Below are 18,140 nucleotides of genomic sequence, written 5' to 3' on the forward strand. Positions count from 1 at the left end.
ATAAGAATAGTAAATCTAAGGCAACTGAGTAAGAAAAAATTACAATGAAGAAAAAAATGTATGTGATAAATTTACAGGAGATGGGCAAGGAAAGAAAATTTGATGGTAAAATATTATATTATTTTAGAATAACAAAATATAATTTATTTTGAGAAATTTGTGAATAAAATATATCACTTATTAGTAAAAGTTTATATTAAAATAATAAAACAATAGTAATTGATGATAGTTACATAAGATAATAGTAATAGTTGACAACTGCACAACATTACAAGTGCTTTTCAGTTAAGTATTTTTTCTATATTCTTAATATCTTCCTGAAATTAAAAGAAACACTGTTTGAAGGTTTAGTACTATGGTACTGTAGTAGTTTAAAATTCTTAAATGCTATACTAATTTCAACATTTATTTTATATTTTCGAAATATGAATTGTTTAATTTAGATCTCATTCAGTCCCATTTTTTTTTTTTTTTTTTGTATATAATACCAGTACTACCTTAAATTTAAGTTCTACCAATCAAAGCACAGTAGACTCTGATCTCTTAGTCACTGTCATATTCTTGGTCATTACCATCCTCATGTTTAACCCATCAGTTTTACTGCAAAATAAGGAGATACTAGAGAACATAAAATTTTTACAGATAACTCAGTACTTTTAGGTTGTAATTTATCTGGGCAGTGGAACATATTCATGATAACAGCATCATTTTAAATGATGAAAGAAAGCAGCTTTTTTTAATCTTCTGCTCTTCTAAACTACCAAATTGTTTGATGTATTTTTAGTAACTGTGTTCACAAATATTGAAATTCTTTGGTTTTATTTTCATGGGATGAAGAAATCTTATAACAGTACATATACTCTTAATTTAAACAACAGCTTGAATGTCAAGTACATGGAGTTTCTGCATACTCTTGTTAAGGCAGTTTTTAATTTGGCAAACCATCATTTTCTGTTATGTATCTGCCACGCCTTTCTGGCTACTTCTAATTATAAAAATGCGTAGAAGTCGTTAATATCTTAACATATTAAGTTGATAGTGTGATAATCTGATGTTAGTTGTAAGTTTTTTCTGATATTAGTTTTAAGTGTTTCAATGATATTTTTTATATTATTAGGTTTATTTCTTTTTTAATATTTTTATTTTAATCGAGCTTTAATGTTTAGGTTTTTAGTTTTATTTGTTATAAGATGTTTGTTCCGCGTTAACGCGAAAGCGTTTTTTGCTTTCAAAAAAAGAAAAATCGCATTTGTAGGTAGTTGGATACAGTGTCAGTTCGATAGGAAATTAATTTAAATTCTTATCAAAGTAGAAGATTGTAAAAAAAGTTACAATCTTCTAAAGCTACGAAGTTACAATCTAAAACTAAGAAGCTTTATACATTAGAAAATTTTTCTAATGTATTAAAACATATAATATACACAAATAAAATTAAATGAAAATAGAATTACAATTACAGATGACATTCCTCTTCAGCATTGATTCTCAACCTTTTTAGCTTCATATTCCCAAAAATTAAAAAAAAACGTATAATGAATATTTCGCGACCACCCAACTATAACCCAATGAAACCCTGTTAAAACTATTTAGCTGCGTTGATAGTAACAGGTATGAATATGCATGTATGAAGTGTACAAACATGAGCAATTTTTACAGGTTAGAACTTGATGTGTACGTGCTCTTTGTAACTTGGTCTGTTTGCATAATATTCGCTGAGAGAGAGTAATGTTTGAACATGCATATGATACATTTGAACATTGTGTTCTCAGCCGTATAAAAGAGGCGTAAGGGAGTGCAGAAAGTCAGTTTAGTTTAGACGCATGCAAAAGCATGCGTCTGGTGCCTTTATTTAATTTTCTAAAAGCATAATTTTATTGAAAATAATAATAATTGAGGTTGGTAAGTAATATGCGGGGTTTTTGGGGTCGTAGATGACAAACCCGATAGCCGTTTGACATAAAAAAATGACAAAAACTTATATATATATATATATATATATATATATATATATATATATATATACAGATAATCTTTGGCGGGTTGATTATGTTGAGATACTTAAAATAAGTTCCTAATATTAATAAGCTCCTGATTTAAGTAAATGAAATAAAAACTTCACTGTTTCGTTACTTTGTATAGTAAATTTTTGATTGAAAATTTGTTTGATATTTTATAAATAAATTAGAGATTTCGAATATATGATGTTATCTTTTGAAATCAAAATTAACCTACTAATTAAACTGATGCAATGTACGATAATAATTTGATTAAAGTATGATTAAAAAGTATAAAGTAGGTTTTTAAAATTTTTTGTAATATTATTTAACTGCGCAGTCAAAGAATGTAACGGTATTTTTTTCTATTAGATTCTTATTTAAAATGGATAAATTTGTGAAAAAACGAAGTGAGCCATCTATAACCAGTAAATCGATTGGTAAAAAGTCAAGATTGTACAATGACAGTTATTTAAATTTTTTTTTGTTTTTTTTAGCTTCCGGAACCACCGTTAGGTATTGCTTCAGAAGATGAAAAGGATGAAAATGTAGCGTATGAAAATGCTATACCTGACCGGGATTCGAACCCGGGACCTCCGGCTGAAAGGCCGAGACGCTACCATTCGCCCCACGAAGGCCGGCGTATGTATAGTTTTTACCTCATTGGATGGAAAGCCACACTGCGTTGTTTGCTTTAAGTCCTTTCCAATGAAAGCATGAGACATTAAAATAAATTTGACACTTGGAAACTAAACAAAGAAAATATGTTGTTTTGCGAATCAATACCTAGTCATGCAACAGGACAATGTCTTTTCGATTTTTTTGAATGATCCTACTAAAAAATAACACAGATTGGACAAAATATATTGCAGTGTGTTTTGATGGTACAAAGGCGATAACAGGAAAGAACGGTAGATTTCTGAAAAAATTAGAAGATCGTGTTATATCAAGGGCGGAATGGACGCACTGCTTTCTTCACAGACATTCTCTTGCCACAAAAAATGTGCCGGAAAATCTTAAATTTTGTAAACAAATTCTTTGTAAAGCTATAAAAATGGTTAATTTTATTACAAGTCCACCATTACAGAATAGGATATTAAACTATGCGATAAAACGGGCGAAAAAAGGTCTCTCCCATTCAGAATTCAGGTGGTTGTCCCTGTTATCGGAATTGCGAAATGAGTTAATAATATTTTTCCAGGATAAAAAAATGCCATTTTCAATGTTTTTAAAGAATAATGAGTATATGTTACTGTTGGCTTACTTAGCTGACGTATTTCCGCATTTGAATTACTTGAATGTGTATTTACAAGGACGTTATAAAACATTTTATTAATGACAGGCAAGGTTCATAGAAGCTTTATTCTTGATTATTCGCCTTCGAAGCAAAAATTTTTATGTGTTTCCACTCATTTCCTATTATATTTAGAAAGATTCCGGTGAAGAAGACACTGTTATTCAGCACGTTTGGATGGCATGAAGATGCATTTGCTTGAGCTAAAAATTCAGTTGATGCAGTCTTTCCCAGAAGATAAAAATTATTTCTCGAAGAGATGGATACTGAATTTAATTAGTGAAAACGTTGTTGCAACTGCTAAGTTACCAGTTGAGATTCACCACCAGTTCATCGAAATGTTTGCCGATCAAACGTTACTACTACAACTCTTATCTGAAGACTTAGATATGTTTTGGCTTGCTCGTCGAAGTTAATATGGAAATTTATTCACAGAAGCATTGAATATTAGTCCCTTTCGCCATGATTTATCTCTGTGAAAAGGATTTTTCGTCTATGGTTTTGCTAAAAACTGAATATAGGAATCATATTTTATTACTTAAAAAAAATTTGCTTTTGTGTGTTTCTAACATAGATCCAAACATGGAGAGACTTTTAAATGAAAAACAAACGTAACCATCTCATTAATTTATTTTCTTTATTTGTGTACTTGTACACAAGTAAAGGAAAAGAAAAAAATGTAAAAAGTTGATGTAAGTAAAATTTTTATAATAAACGATTTTTTTTCTCATAAAATGATTTCGTTATTGTTTATATATAAAGTTGCATGTTAATTTCACAACCTCCCTTAAATATGACCGCGACCCCGTGGCGGTCTTGATCCCCAGGTTAAGAAATCCTAACCCACTGGGTTGGTCTAGTGGTTAAACTCATCCTCGCAAATCAGCTGATTTCAAAATCAAGAATTCTAAGGTTCAAATCCTAGCAAAGGCAGTTACTTTTATAGAGATTTGAATACCAGATTTTAGATACTGGCGTTCTTTGGTGGTTGGGTTTCAATTAACCACACACTTCAGAAACAGTCGACCTGAGACTGTAAAAGATTACACTTCATTTACATTCATACATATCATCCTCACTCATCCTCTGAAGTAATACCTTATGGTAGTTCCGGAGGCTTAACAGAAAAAAGTGAGGTCAAGAAATCCTGCTCTAGAGTATCACGGTTACTGTTGCAAATAATGGTAATTATGATATGCTATAATTACTGAAGAAGAATTCTCCCTTTAATTCTGCTTTTACATAACAAATACTTTATACATAAATAATGGTCAACAACTATGCGATTGGCATGATTTTCATTATTTTGTTGGATATATAGATGCAAGTATCCAAAATAGTAGTCTACATACGTATATAAATATTTTTAAATATAATGAACTTTATATGTTACAGTTTGTTGTATGCTAATAAATTATAACTAATAATGCTCATTCATACCTATATCATCTAACTCATAAACAAAATATTTTTCAGATGCTTTTGGATTTTTGCAACAGTACTTAGTTTTGCAGCAAGTTTGTATTTTATCAATCGTGTTTGGAACAAATGGAATAATTCTCCAGTAATCGTTTCGTTTTCTGAAACTACAACACCTGTTTGGAAAATACCCTTTCCTTCTGTTACCATCTGCAGTGAAACAAAATCTCGTCAGTCCGTATTTAACTTTACTATGTATCATCATATGAATGATTCTGATCTAAGTGACGAGGAGTGAGTAGTATTCTGCTATTATACTATTTTTTTTAGTAGATTTAAATCATAACACTGTTCATTTGTGAAATAAAAACTTATTGGACAAAGACATCAACAGTTTATATTTTTACTTAAAAAAAATTGTTTTCTTTTCCTCTGCAAATATCTATTGCATTATGAAATTTATGAGTTTACATTATGATTTAGTTTATCACTTAAATAATTTTATAATAAAACCCACTGTAAAATCTGGGTAGTAAATAAATTAATAAAATAAAAGCTTAAAACATATTCATCAACATCAAAGTAGATAAACAGATAAAGCCTGTCTTAAGATAATTTTAAATCCTACATCAGACTGTTAAAATTAATGAATCTGTAATATATTGCTTCCTCCATAAGAATAAATATTTATCTGGAACTATCACATTCTTTTCATCTCACAATGAAACAATAAAAATTCCTTCAAGCCTTCTTAAAGGAATAAAAACTCAGATATAAAAGTAAAACTTAACTTTTCATCCAGAATACAAAAAAAGTACAAAATAGAAAACATTTAAAAAAATAAATATTTAATATTAAATATTTTTATGTTGTAAAGAAACTTTTCTACTCATTGAGGAAAGCAGTTGTTATGTATGACCACTTAAATGTTTCATGACAAAATAAGGTGTTTATAAATAAATTATAATTTACATAGAAATGGATTAATGATAAAAGTTGTAGTGTCTTTTTTTAATGCTCATTTTTATTCTTTCGGGAGATTATTAAAAATAGGGAAAAATAATTTTGTATACTCAAGAAATACTGTAATGTAAATGAGTATAATACATACCTCATTTAAAGTTACTTTATTACTTATAAATAATAAACTAATAGTTACTTTAACTTATTTTTAATAAGTTAAAAATGTAATAAGTTAATTTTTTTTTTGAAATTAATAGACTGATTATAAAATTAAGTAGTGCTAAACAATTTTTAATTTATTGTTAAAAAAAATATTATACCGACCTCATCTTGTAATGCTTTTTATATTACTTATTTTGCTGCACTATCATGAGAATTATTCTTACAATAAAAAAAAGAAAAACTATGAATAGAAAGAACATTGTTGTTGCAGTTACAGCACTGTTAGATGAAATGTCAAAAGAAATAATAAATCCAAGTAAATCAATATGACAAAACAATAAACATCATCATTTTACCTGGAAGTTGTAGTTATGATTGATGTGTAGTGTCCCAAAATAATGACAAAATTCTCTTTCTCCTCTTCTCTTGAAGCTATGTAGAATTAATTTATTCTACAAGCTAAAGCTATATAAAGCATTTTCTTTAACATATTCACTGTTTTTTATCTCTATTTTTCCATACCATAGTAAAGTTTTCAATGAATACATTACCACCATTTTTAACTACAATCATTTTTTTTTTTACTTTTATATTTGGGGCAAGTGAATCTTCATTACCCTTTTTAATTAGGATAATCAAAATTTTTAAATAATCACCATTATACCCAATTTACATTGATTGGTAAGAGGATAAAATTAATACGAAAACATCTCATTCTTACATTATACTATAGTTATTATCAAACAGTGACTACACCAGAAGGTTCCTACAGGCATGTCCTATCATATTGTTTAAAACAAATTCTATTGTGCTCCCACAAAGCATGCTATGCAATCTAATATGTTACAGATCATTAAAGAAAATGATTGACTGATTGTATTTCTTGAATTTCTTGTCTAATAAAGGATAGTTTCCACAATATTCAAAACAAATATTACATCATTAACCTACATTTGATTCAAAATAAATAAAGAAGAAATGTAAGCACTTGATTAACCATTTCACTTATTATTAACTAGCCATAAATATCAAATCTAAATGTCATAGATCAGGAGTTAATTAGAGACAATTGATACTCCATAAATTGTGTTCAATGTTACAACCTAATTGTTGTAGGAGCCTAACCAAAGAGACCAGTCTCTTAAGAAAATAATGAATCTGTTTCCATGAATAATAAGCTTTTTATCTATGCCAAGCTCTTCAGCGAAATGATTTTGTTAAAAAAGTAACAGCTTCATTATTTCACTACATGATAAATAAACATGTAATAAATTTGAGAAAAAATCAAAATCTAACAGTGTTAGGTTATTTATTTTCCTTATAACATTTAAAATTTTTCAAGACACTAAATCTGGGACTAAAAATCCAGAATTTATAAAACATGAAAATTGTGAAACTTTAGTCTTTAAAATAAAACCTGGAACTTTACTGCCAATTCAACAAAATTTGTGAGATTCCGATTGGGATATCAAAAAAATCCTAAAAAAATCATTTGTGACCAAAATAAATGAGCGATCATAATAATCAACAGTTTTAAACTGAAATCAAATATAATTAACTGCATATAAACCAGAAAAAGTAGGTATTATGTATGACTTTCTCCCTCTTATGTTGTCTGAAGTTTCATAGAGGACTGACATATTTTATGAAGTAACATCACACTCCCAATGACGATTTTTTCATTCCCTCTGCTTTGTTATTGCTAAAAAAAAATTAATTTTAAACCACATATTGGTATTTCATTGATCAGTAATTCTGTATTTTCATTTTTAGAATAAAGAAGAGAGAAGCAGTTGTTATGACTTGTGACCCGCACATATACAATAAAGGAAATGATTATTTAGACCAATTTTCTATTGATTTCATGGAAAATGTGAGTTGACTAGCATTGCTGGGTTTTTATAACATCTTTCAACATAAAAAAAGATCCTATATATAGAAATTTATTATTTTTTAGCAATTCAAAAAATGCAATTATTATGCAAGTAAAAGATTGAAGTGATATTTACGTACGTGTCTCACGATAATTCTTAACGATCATTTGACTGGTTTAATGACTTTCACCATTCCTTCCATTCTGTGTTAATATTTTAGCTCATTACTTGTTTTCTACACAACCCCTCGTAACAAATTAGCTAGACTTACATAACTTAGATTATGACTGGCTAAACTACTTTGTCTCTACAAGATTCTGACATGAAATTTTTAATACTTTTCCTCTTTACATTTCTTCATTTAAACTTTAGCATCTGATCTAATTTTCAACCATCATCACATTTAAAAAGCTTTCATTCTTTCTGTTTGTACATTATGTTTTCCCTATTATTCTTGTACATACTTTTATAATTAGAATTTTGTCTGATGAATAAGCAACTATTAAAATATTAATTAACCTCATCCTTACTACTTAAAACCGTTTAACGCGTTTTGCCGTAATATTACGGTCAAGTATTGTACCCCAATGCGTTTTGCCGTAATATTACGAATTCTGTCACGCCATCAGATTCTACACTCTAGCAACTGCAATATGTAGTAAAAGGTCTTAGACTTAATGTAGTACGGTTTAAAATGTTTTTTATCTATAATTACTATTATACAATGAATAATAGTCAAGTCTAAAGGGAACAAAATTTGTCTTATTCGTTCCGTGTTTCTCCCGATCTCCTGTTCCGTAGTTTGACTTTCATATGCATTTGGTTTGTAATTTCTTGTTTATATTTTTGTATACGAACGTTTTAGTGATTTTCTATCTGTTTCTATTTGCGGAGTTCGTGTTGTATGTCTATTTCAGTTTAGTTTTTTCGGAAGAAAAAAGTGGTAATAGAGCTTAGTTTTGTTTCCGTTTACACCAGGTATTGGCGTAATATGTGAATTATTTTCTTGCTTTAGTTTAAGGTTATAAAATAGTTATTTATTATAAACCCTTTAACATGTTTTGCCGTAATATTACGCTATTCAGTTATGTAATTATATTAATTTTTTTTTAATGGCATCGTGAATATAAAGTGAAATACATGCAGTTCAAGAGCACGATTGACTGTCAATTAATAAAATAATCCTCGCAGTTAGTGGGTATTAATCATCAACATAATTAACAGGTTAAAGGATTAAATAGATAAGACGGGTTGCCTCCCAAGATGCATTCGTAACTCTTAGATTTTATCTCTCATTTTACATCATTGCATAAAATATGAGGTAAAAACATTTTCCCTAGGTTCTGGTTTAATTAACTATAATCAGATTTTAGCGGCTAGGCCCCAAATAAGCTTCTAAGGGAAGTTAAATATATTTATGTTCTATTAATTTTGAGATAAATCTAATCGAAAGAACTCACGCTAATTTAAACTTCTTTATTTTCTTCTGCTTGTCAAACAAATTTCTTTCTTTGTGCCACCCCAAGGTGATCATGTCATGAGTTTTTGTGTCAGTTTTGAGTTTATGGAAAAAGAACAGACTACAACTTTTTTATAGTGAGGCCTCTGTATGTATTCAATGTTTTTTTTTTGTTTTTTTTTAACAATAAAAAACTACGTAATAGAAGTTTTGTTTATTATACAGAGTGTCCTTAAAAGATAGGAAGTGATTCTACTTTACATACTGAAGAAACAATGTCCCGTAAACGTTGGTCTGAAAACGCATATTTTTCTGTCTGTCCACCATTTTGTGTTTTTTAAGAAAAAAAATATTTTTCAAGAACAATAAAATTTCGTACTTTATTTTAAACTAAAATGTTTTAATAGGAAAAAAGTAACGATACCCTTCGTTGACAAATTTCATAAAGGCGGTCGTTTCAATTTTTCTATCTTAAATATCTTAGGAATTATTAGATTTACCAAATCGTGTTGTATTATAAAATTTATGAAGCATTTTTTTTGTGACAAAACGACACCTTTGTCGAAAAAATTCGACGACAAACAACAGAGTTATTGCAAAAAGTAGGCTTTTACCGATATGGCGGCAATCTTGATTTTTTTATTATCGTGACTCACTTGTTAACTAAATCAAATTTTCTGATTAAAATTACTAAAAATTCAACATTATGAACATTTAAGAATAATTATTATGAGAGCATGTGAATTTTTTTTTGTTTTCTGATGAAAATCACAATAAATATTCAATGTGACCTCCATTCATTTCAACACAACAATCCACACGTTTAGTGACTGACGTACACGCTCAAAACTTCCTGGCTGCTCCCTGATTGTTTGAAAAGAGGCGGACAATTCTATTATCTATCGATGAATATCGACAACTGGTATTGAATAAACAAGAGACTTTACATGCCCCCATAGAAAATATAGTCTTATGGGTACAGATCTGGGGAGCGTGTAGGCAAACAAATAGGACCGCCCCAACCAATTCACCTTTCTTGAAATCGATCACTTAATTTTTCTCTACGCCAATTACAAAGTGGGCAGGCGCACCATCATGCATGAACCACATGTTCATTTTGCTTTACAAAAGAACGTCCTCTAAAAGTTCAGGTAGGTCATTTGTTATGAATTCCAAATATGAGTCACTTGTCAATCTATGTGGCAAAAAGAAAGGTCCGATTAGCTTATCCATGAACATTCAGAGACAACCTGTGTTGACTTCCTGCATGAAATACTACATGAGGATTTTTCTCACACCAAACATGTCGGTTTTGGGAGTTGTTTATACCATCCTTAGTGAAAGATGCCTCGTCTGTGAAAAAAATGTTATCTATCTACTGCGGCACACTTGTTAATAAACCATCAATTAACTTGATTGGTTATCACCTGGTAGAAGAGGTTGTACCCGTTGCAGATGCTACGGGTACAATAATTGCGAGTATAAAATATTCCATACTGTATTACAAGATATATTTTCTTGGATAGCAACTCTTCTGCACGATAAATACTTTTTACAATAACTCTGTTGTTTGCCGTCGGATTTTTACGAATAAGAGGTCGTTCTGTTCACAAAAAAATGCTTCATAATTTTTATAATACAGCACAATTTGAGACATTTAATAATTCCTAAGATATTTAAGATTGAATACTCTTTTCTTTTTTCCTGTTTAGCCTCCGGTAACTACCGTTTTAGATAATTCTTCAGAGGATGAATGAGGATGATATGTATGAGTGTAAATGAAGTGTAGTCTTGTACATTCTCAATTCGACCATTCCTGAGATGTGTGGTTAATTGAAACCCGACCACCAAAGAACACGGGTATCCACGATCTAGTATTCAAATCCATGTAAAAATAACTGGCTTTACTAGGACTTGAACGCTGTAACTTTCGACTTCCAAATCAGCTGATTTGGGAAGACGCGTTAACCACTAGACCAACCCGGTGGGTTAAGATTGAATACTAGATCGTGGATACCGGTGTTCTTTGGTGGTTGGGTTTCAATTAACCACACATCTCAGAAATGGTCGACCTGAGACTGTACAGGACTACACTTCACTTATACACATCACCATTCATTCTCAGAAGTAATAAATGACGGTGATTCCCGGAGGCTAAACAGGATAAAAAAAAAAATTAAGATTGATAAATTGAAACGACCGCCATTTTTACATTTTTCAACGCAGAGTTTCCTTATTTTTTTCCTATTAAAGGATATTAGTTCAGAATAAAGTACAAAATTTTATTGCGTTATCACCAACTGTTCCTGAAAAATAATTTTTTCCTTAAAAAACAAAATGGCAGACGGACAGAGAAATAAGCGTTTTCGGACCTATGTTCACTTGGACATTTTTTCTTCAGTATGTTTAAATAGAATCACTTCCGTTAGATTGGCCTCACCTTTTAAGGTCACCCAGTATACTTTATTTTACCATGTTTTTTTCTACTGATTCCTACACTTCAAGAGAAAAATCCAGAGATTTTACTTTTTCCTGTCACATTTAACTAAGTTTTTATCAGTTTCATGATCCAAGGTCTTCTTTTTATTATATAAATATTATGAGGACTACCTCTGAAAGATTATGGTAGTACACAACTGTGATTGTGATCATAATAGTTTATTATCTTTCCTCTACTCAGTGGAGTAAATAATGCTGTGCTACAATTTTTTACAACAAAAATAAAATCATAATAATTTTATAGAGAAAAACTGTTAAAAGTCTTCATTTGGAGGGTGCATCCCAATTTGGGCTGCTCTCTCCAAGTTCTGCACTCCCCTTTAATTTTTTATTATTTCTTTCCTACCCCTCCTAGATAAGTATGGATAACAATTTTTCTGTTTTTTGAATTAGTGCTAGGACGGCTGGGTAGGAGTGTAAATCCAATTCTTTAACAGTTCCATTAATTTTAAGTCAAGTAAAACCGTAGGACTCTTCTGTTTTATGTTACAATGTCTTCTTGTTGGTGACAAAAATATTCTTGTACTGACTATGTCTCTTCCATGAAAAAATAAATTAGTGAATTTTCCCATCAATTTTGAATGACAGGATAGAAGAAAGATCCCAACCCATCAGGTTGGTCTAGTGGTAAACTCGTCATCGAAAATCAGCTGATTTCAAAGTCAAGTCTAAGGTTCAAATCCTAGGAAAGGCATATACTTTTATATGGATTTGAATACTAGATCATAGATATTGGTGTTCTTTGGTGGTTGGGTTTCAATTAACCACACATTTCAGAAATGGTTGATCTGAGACTGTACAAGATTACACTTCATTTACATTCATATATGTCATCCTCATTCATCCTCTGAAGTAATACCTTACACCATGGTTCCGGAGGCTAAATATAAGAAAGAGCCCTATCATTGATTACCTGTAAGTCCTCTTCATATGTTGCAATTTGTTTGTATTCTACATTATTTTCAGAATGGCTTTTTGAAACTGTCATCCCTCTATGAAAATTAAATCTTGAATATATATATATTATGAAAAAAAGAAATATATATATATATATTTTTTGCAACTCTCAAAAAAATCAAAACACTCTTTGTTATTTCATAAAAGATTAAATAATTTCTGTGATTGTGAACATAACTGTGTAGTACTGTCTTTCCTTTTCACCCACAGATTATTTTATGGCGTTATCTTTAGCAGGGTACTTGTGTGTAATATAGTCATATATTAAACAAAATGATTTGTTGAGGGTAAGCACTCCAGGGGAAAGGACAGCTCAATTTAAATAATAGTTTTGAGGATAGCTAGTCATGTTTGACAACAAACTACTCTTACAGTGTTTTACTCCGAGGCCTCCTGCTAATTTTCAAAAAATACCTGCAGGGACTATGTGTTTTGAGAAAGTGATTCTTGAATTTTTGGAATTTTTGTAAGTTGAAATCCTAGTACATTCACCAAAATTATGCATTTAAATAATTTTATTGTATTATTAGGCAAAGCTTTGAATCACATCACTTTATTGTTTTTTATTGAATTTAAGATATTTTTGATAGTAATTACTTAAAAGGTTTTATGTTGCTACTGTTTATATTTTATACGTGATTTTTCAGGTAGCATCACCATTTGATGAACTGGCATGGATTTGCAACTGGAAACAAAGGCTTGTACCTTGCGAAAATTTATTCACACCAATAATGACTGATGATGGTCTGTGTATAACTTCAAATACTCTAAACCATGATGATCTTTATGCCGGATATGGGTAAATGTTGTAAAAATTTTAGAACTTTGATTTTGCTAAATATGTTACAGTGGTTACTTTTAAATTACTATTCTTTTAAAAGAAATATATTTTTGAAGAATTTAAAAAATTATATACAAATAAAAATTCTTTATTCAGGGTAATATTAATGTTAAAAAAGGCCAGGCACTGTAAGAATTTTGGTACTTTTTATTTATTTATAACTAAATTATTTAATATTACTTTGTTTCCTCCTTTCAGGAATCATGGAAAGGGTTTCATGATTCATAAGTAGAAAACTCACCAAGTAACACTTACAAAAACACCTGCTAATCCTTCACTCTAGAGATAACTAGTAGCATAAGGTTATATTTGTATACAATTTTTTTTATTTTAGCCAACTATTGATATATATACATGATCCAGTAAGCTTTCTCCTCCTATTAATAAATGATAAAAGTTATGATGTAGAATATGCAACATTCTATAATTTCATGAACTGATAGTTTAATCTGATGTCACGTAGTATGTTTGAACAGATGTATTAGGAACTTGCTATTCAGGTTAACCATCAACAGAGCAATATGGTGTCATTTGACATTAATATCAAACACCTGCACATTCTACATCTTTTATTTCTCTTCAAAATCTATATGTGAAGTCAAATGAACGGAGGTATAGGCACACCAGTTAACCACACATCTCAGGAATGGTCGACTGAGACTGTACAAGTCTACACTTATACGTAGCATCCTCATTCATCCTCTGAAGTAATACTTGAATGGCAATTCACCCTTCCTGCAGGCTAAACAAGAAAAAGAAGAAAAGAAGAAGGTATAGGCACACCTAGTGTCTAGCTGGTAGTCAGAGCAAATGGGTGTTTTTGGTTGGCTCTATAGCCTATTGTTTCTTTAGAAGTTTCCTTGATTTTTTTTAAGATCTACTTTTGTATGAATGTGTTGATTTAGATACTAATGTGGATTTGGGAAACTTTTGCATGTGTGTGGTATTTAGTATTATTTTCTTTTGGAGTTTTTTATGTACTAAATTTCAAACAGTGTATTAATAAAGTTCAATTTAGTCTGCCCCTAGCAGTTAAAAGTGGTAAACAATTTTATCAGTTATCAAGTTTTGGTACAATAACAGCAGAGATTATCTTCTGATAGTACAGGCAAATAATATTATTTGGTTATCAGAATTAATTTTAATTTAGCTAGTGATTATATCTTGATAACATTGACTCGCTGTGTTACTGTGTTATTGTGAATTGGAATTCGGTCCTGATAACAGTAGTGACAAGATGCAGCATCATAGTTCACTCCCGTCTGCGGGATCAACAGAGAATGTATTCCTGGGACCTGGAAGCACATTTGAAGCGACAGGACTCTAAGGGGATGAAAAGGGTTCAACTGGTGTCGTCTGAAGAGGAAGACCCTGTTCCTAGACGATTGAAGGACTTGATGAATCAGTTAAACCTTGTGATTTATACACTGCAGCAGCATCTGGGTTCAGGGCTAAGTAAACATATTACCCAGCAGGAAAAGGATCTAGTCAAGATTTAAAAAGGCCTGCTGGTGCTTACAAGCTACACAGACAGTAGGGCCCAAAGAAGTTAGCATGGAAGATATTCTGTCACAGACCCTTTCTGATGATGAGTTGATTGATGTAATTCCTCACAGATGGCCTGCGGATATTATTCAGAAGGTCAGTGTGATTAAGGACCTGTTCCTGGAAGAAGGGGGGGCAGATGTTATTTTAGAGATATGTTCCAGACGCAGGCTGGGCTGATGGCACATCAAACTTGGCAATGTAGTCAGAGACGTCACGATCATTATGGGCAAGTTCCCGGAGGCGGCCTTGAAAAGTTGTTTTGGGATTTATTATGATTCCAGGAAGGGGGATCGAGATTCCCTGATTGCTATAGTGCTGGCAGTGAAGAGGGTCCTTGGAAGTACAAACGTACCGATCTTTATTTTACCGGGAGGGGAAATTAATGTGTCAAATAAGAAGATACTGACTAGTGTACCTGACACGAGACCTGACAGGAACAGGGTGAAGGTGGTGAGCAACAGTAGGATTCTAGTGGTTGTAGCTGCGGGCAGTTCGTATGTGGACCTGCTTAGAACAGTGAAGGCAGCTGTTACACAGGATGAGGTCGGAATGTCTTATCTTTGGGAAAGGGTAATCAGGAAGAGGTACATGTTAAAGTAAAAGTTTTGAGAATACAGAGTGCTTCACCTCGGTGTTGAGAGACAGGGTTGCAGACTTGCAAGTTGATCTCAAGTCTCGCGGTGGAGCACGGGCGGTGATCCACATCAAGGATGTGGACGCAGATACTACAGAGCTTCAGGTTAAAGAAGCTATCGCCCGGATCCTTGGTGATACTAATGAATTCCGTATTACATCTGTGAAGCCCGCCTGTGGAGAGACAAAGAACATCACGGTGATCACTAACTACAGGGCAGCAAAGAAATTGGTTGAGGAAAGCATACGTATAGGATGGTTTCTCTGCAGGTTCTATATACGGGAGGACGAGGATCGCTGCTACAAGTGCTGGCACATAGGCCACCGAAGTTCTGAGTGTAGAGGACCGAACAGAGCAGATCTGTGCTACAATTGCGGTGGCAGGAATCATAAGGCGAGTACCTGCAGGGAACCACAGATGTGCTTGGAACGCGGCAGCAGGGAGCATCGCACGGGAGAAGTGCTATGTAAGAAATTGCATAATTCTTAAACTCATGTTATTGAACGCTAACAGGAGTGTACTCTCTCATAATCCGCTCGGGGAAATGGCGAAGATATATGATGTTGACTTGCTAGTAGTGACTGAACCCAACCGGAGAAAGGCAGTCAGGAGTGGCTGGTGTGCCGATTTGAACGGGGACGTCGTTATTCGAAGTGTCAGCAACAGACATTGCTGGTGGTTGCTTAAATGGAAGTCCGGCATAGTGACGATTGAGTTGGCAACGGGCGTGGTGGTGGATGTTTATACATCTACCAAATGTGAGCTTGCTAATTACAATCTCTTCATGAGCCAGCTGCAGGATGTGATCGTCAGGGCCACTAGGAAGGTTATAGTGCAGGACGATTACGATTTCAATTGTAAGCCCATTGAGGCTAGAAGCTCGCATACTAATTGGCGGGGTCAAATTCTGACGAATATGATGCAGCTAACGGGACTGTATTGCGTCAATGATGGGACACCTACACATGAGGCTCGGGGTCACAGCTCGGTGCTGGACCTTTCATTGTTGGATGCTGGCTGAAATCAGGATCTATGTGCCTGGCGAGTCTTGGATGATGAAACAGCAAGTGACCATTTAGCGACGCTCCTAGAGCTTTAAACCCCATGTTTTGGGTAACGGAGTGGGTGATGGCTTACAATCTTACCCGACGACAGGTAGAGAAAGTGGTCTTGAATGTGGCAGCAAAGGTTAGAGAAGGGCTCCGAGGTTCTTCAAACCTCCGGCGATAATCGGAGCCCGAGCCGTATTTAATTGGCTGATCGCCAGCCATAACTCTCGAGAAGCTTCCCACAACAGCGATGTTAGGAGTCTTTCCCTTAAATAAACTACTGATGCCGGTTGAACAAAGCGACTAGATACGTCGTAAGGTGTCTGCCTTCCCGGTTCACCATAAGGGACACAGGCCCTCCTATTGGTGAACGCCGCATGTCGCGCGGCTTCGCCGTGACGAATCGACACTTGATTCTTCTCGTCGAAGCGATGAGAAGAATCAAGCAGAGCTTCGGACGTGACACCCGGCCGGGTTATGAAACGACCGCTCAGCAATATATCAACTACAGGAGGACTCTTTATTTCAAGATGAAGCAAGCGAAGTGGTAGAAGTGGCTTGAGTTGTGTACGGATATGGACAGGGATCCCTGAGAACAGGCGTATCGCATCGTTACCAAGTGGTTTGGGAGACGCCTGTCTGTCCTGACGGATGAAATAGCTAGGAGAAAGGTAGCGAGACTTTACACCTGTGTTGAACAGGAGACGATCGGGCCGTGTGCGTTTGACACGCCTTATGCTTCAGAGGTCTCGTCGGCGGTTAATAGTGTGCAGGATAACAAGAGTCCAGGTCCTGATGTTGTGCCCACCAGGGTCTTCAAGAGCCTGTTGCAACAGATTCCCTGGGACATTGTGGAAATGATGTTGCTTAAGGGCTGATTGGCTGCTTCCCGACGAATCCGGGTTCGGATGACTAATATCCCTATTTGGTACGTTACGACTTAAAAATACCTGGGTATTATCCTTGATAAGAATTTTCGGCTCAAGGAACATCTACAGTATGCAGCAAAAAAGGCCGCTGATGCTTTTTATGGAATCCGTAGTCAATCCCGATTGGGGGTTGAATTACCGGACTATAAGTATCCTTTACAAAGGTGGCAGTAAGGCTATTATGGTATATGCTGCACCTGTCTGGGCTTACCGCTTGACATTTAGGTGTTACGTGAACATTTTCCTACCGGCCCAGCGTCTCCTCGTGGGAGGCAGTCTGTGTGTTATAGCCGGAGTCAAACCAATAGATATTTTCACTAATGAGCGTATGTAACGGTACAATTCCAAGGTAAATAACCTATTGACGTCAGAACCAAAGCAGGAGATTGAAGACCGGGGTCTTGCGTCTTGGCAGGTCAGGTGAGACGAATTCCCCAGATCGCTAACGCATGTTATATTTGCTATAGTGTTTGATGTAGGTGCGATTAGATGGGTTTCCCCCAATCGGGATATCACAA

The 18,140-nt window shown here is 33.4% G+C and overlaps 1 protein-coding gene across 1 annotated transcript in view; it reads left to right on the top strand.

The window, feature by feature from the left end:
* LOC142317768 (pickpocket protein 28-like) overlaps window positions 1–18,140 on the top strand; it is an 88,970-nt gene that overhangs the window by 34,380 nt on the left and 36,450 nt on the right. Inside the window, exons 3-5 of the mRNA XM_075354318.1 lie at window positions 4,765–5,001; window positions 7,606–7,705; window positions 13,269–13,420. Of these exons, the coding sequence (XP_075210433.1) occupies window positions 4,765–5,001; window positions 7,606–7,705; window positions 13,269–13,420 (489 nt within the window). The remainder of the gene's footprint in view (window positions 1–4,764; window positions 5,002–7,605; window positions 7,706–13,268; window positions 13,421–18,140) is intronic.

Source organism: Lycorma delicatula, chromosome 1 (genome assembly GCF_047948215.1).
Source record: "Lycorma delicatula isolate Av1 chromosome 1, ASM4794821v1, whole genome shotgun sequence".
In the NCBI taxonomy this organism is placed as follows: Eukaryota; Metazoa; Arthropoda; class Insecta; order Hemiptera; family Fulgoridae; genus Lycorma; species Lycorma delicatula.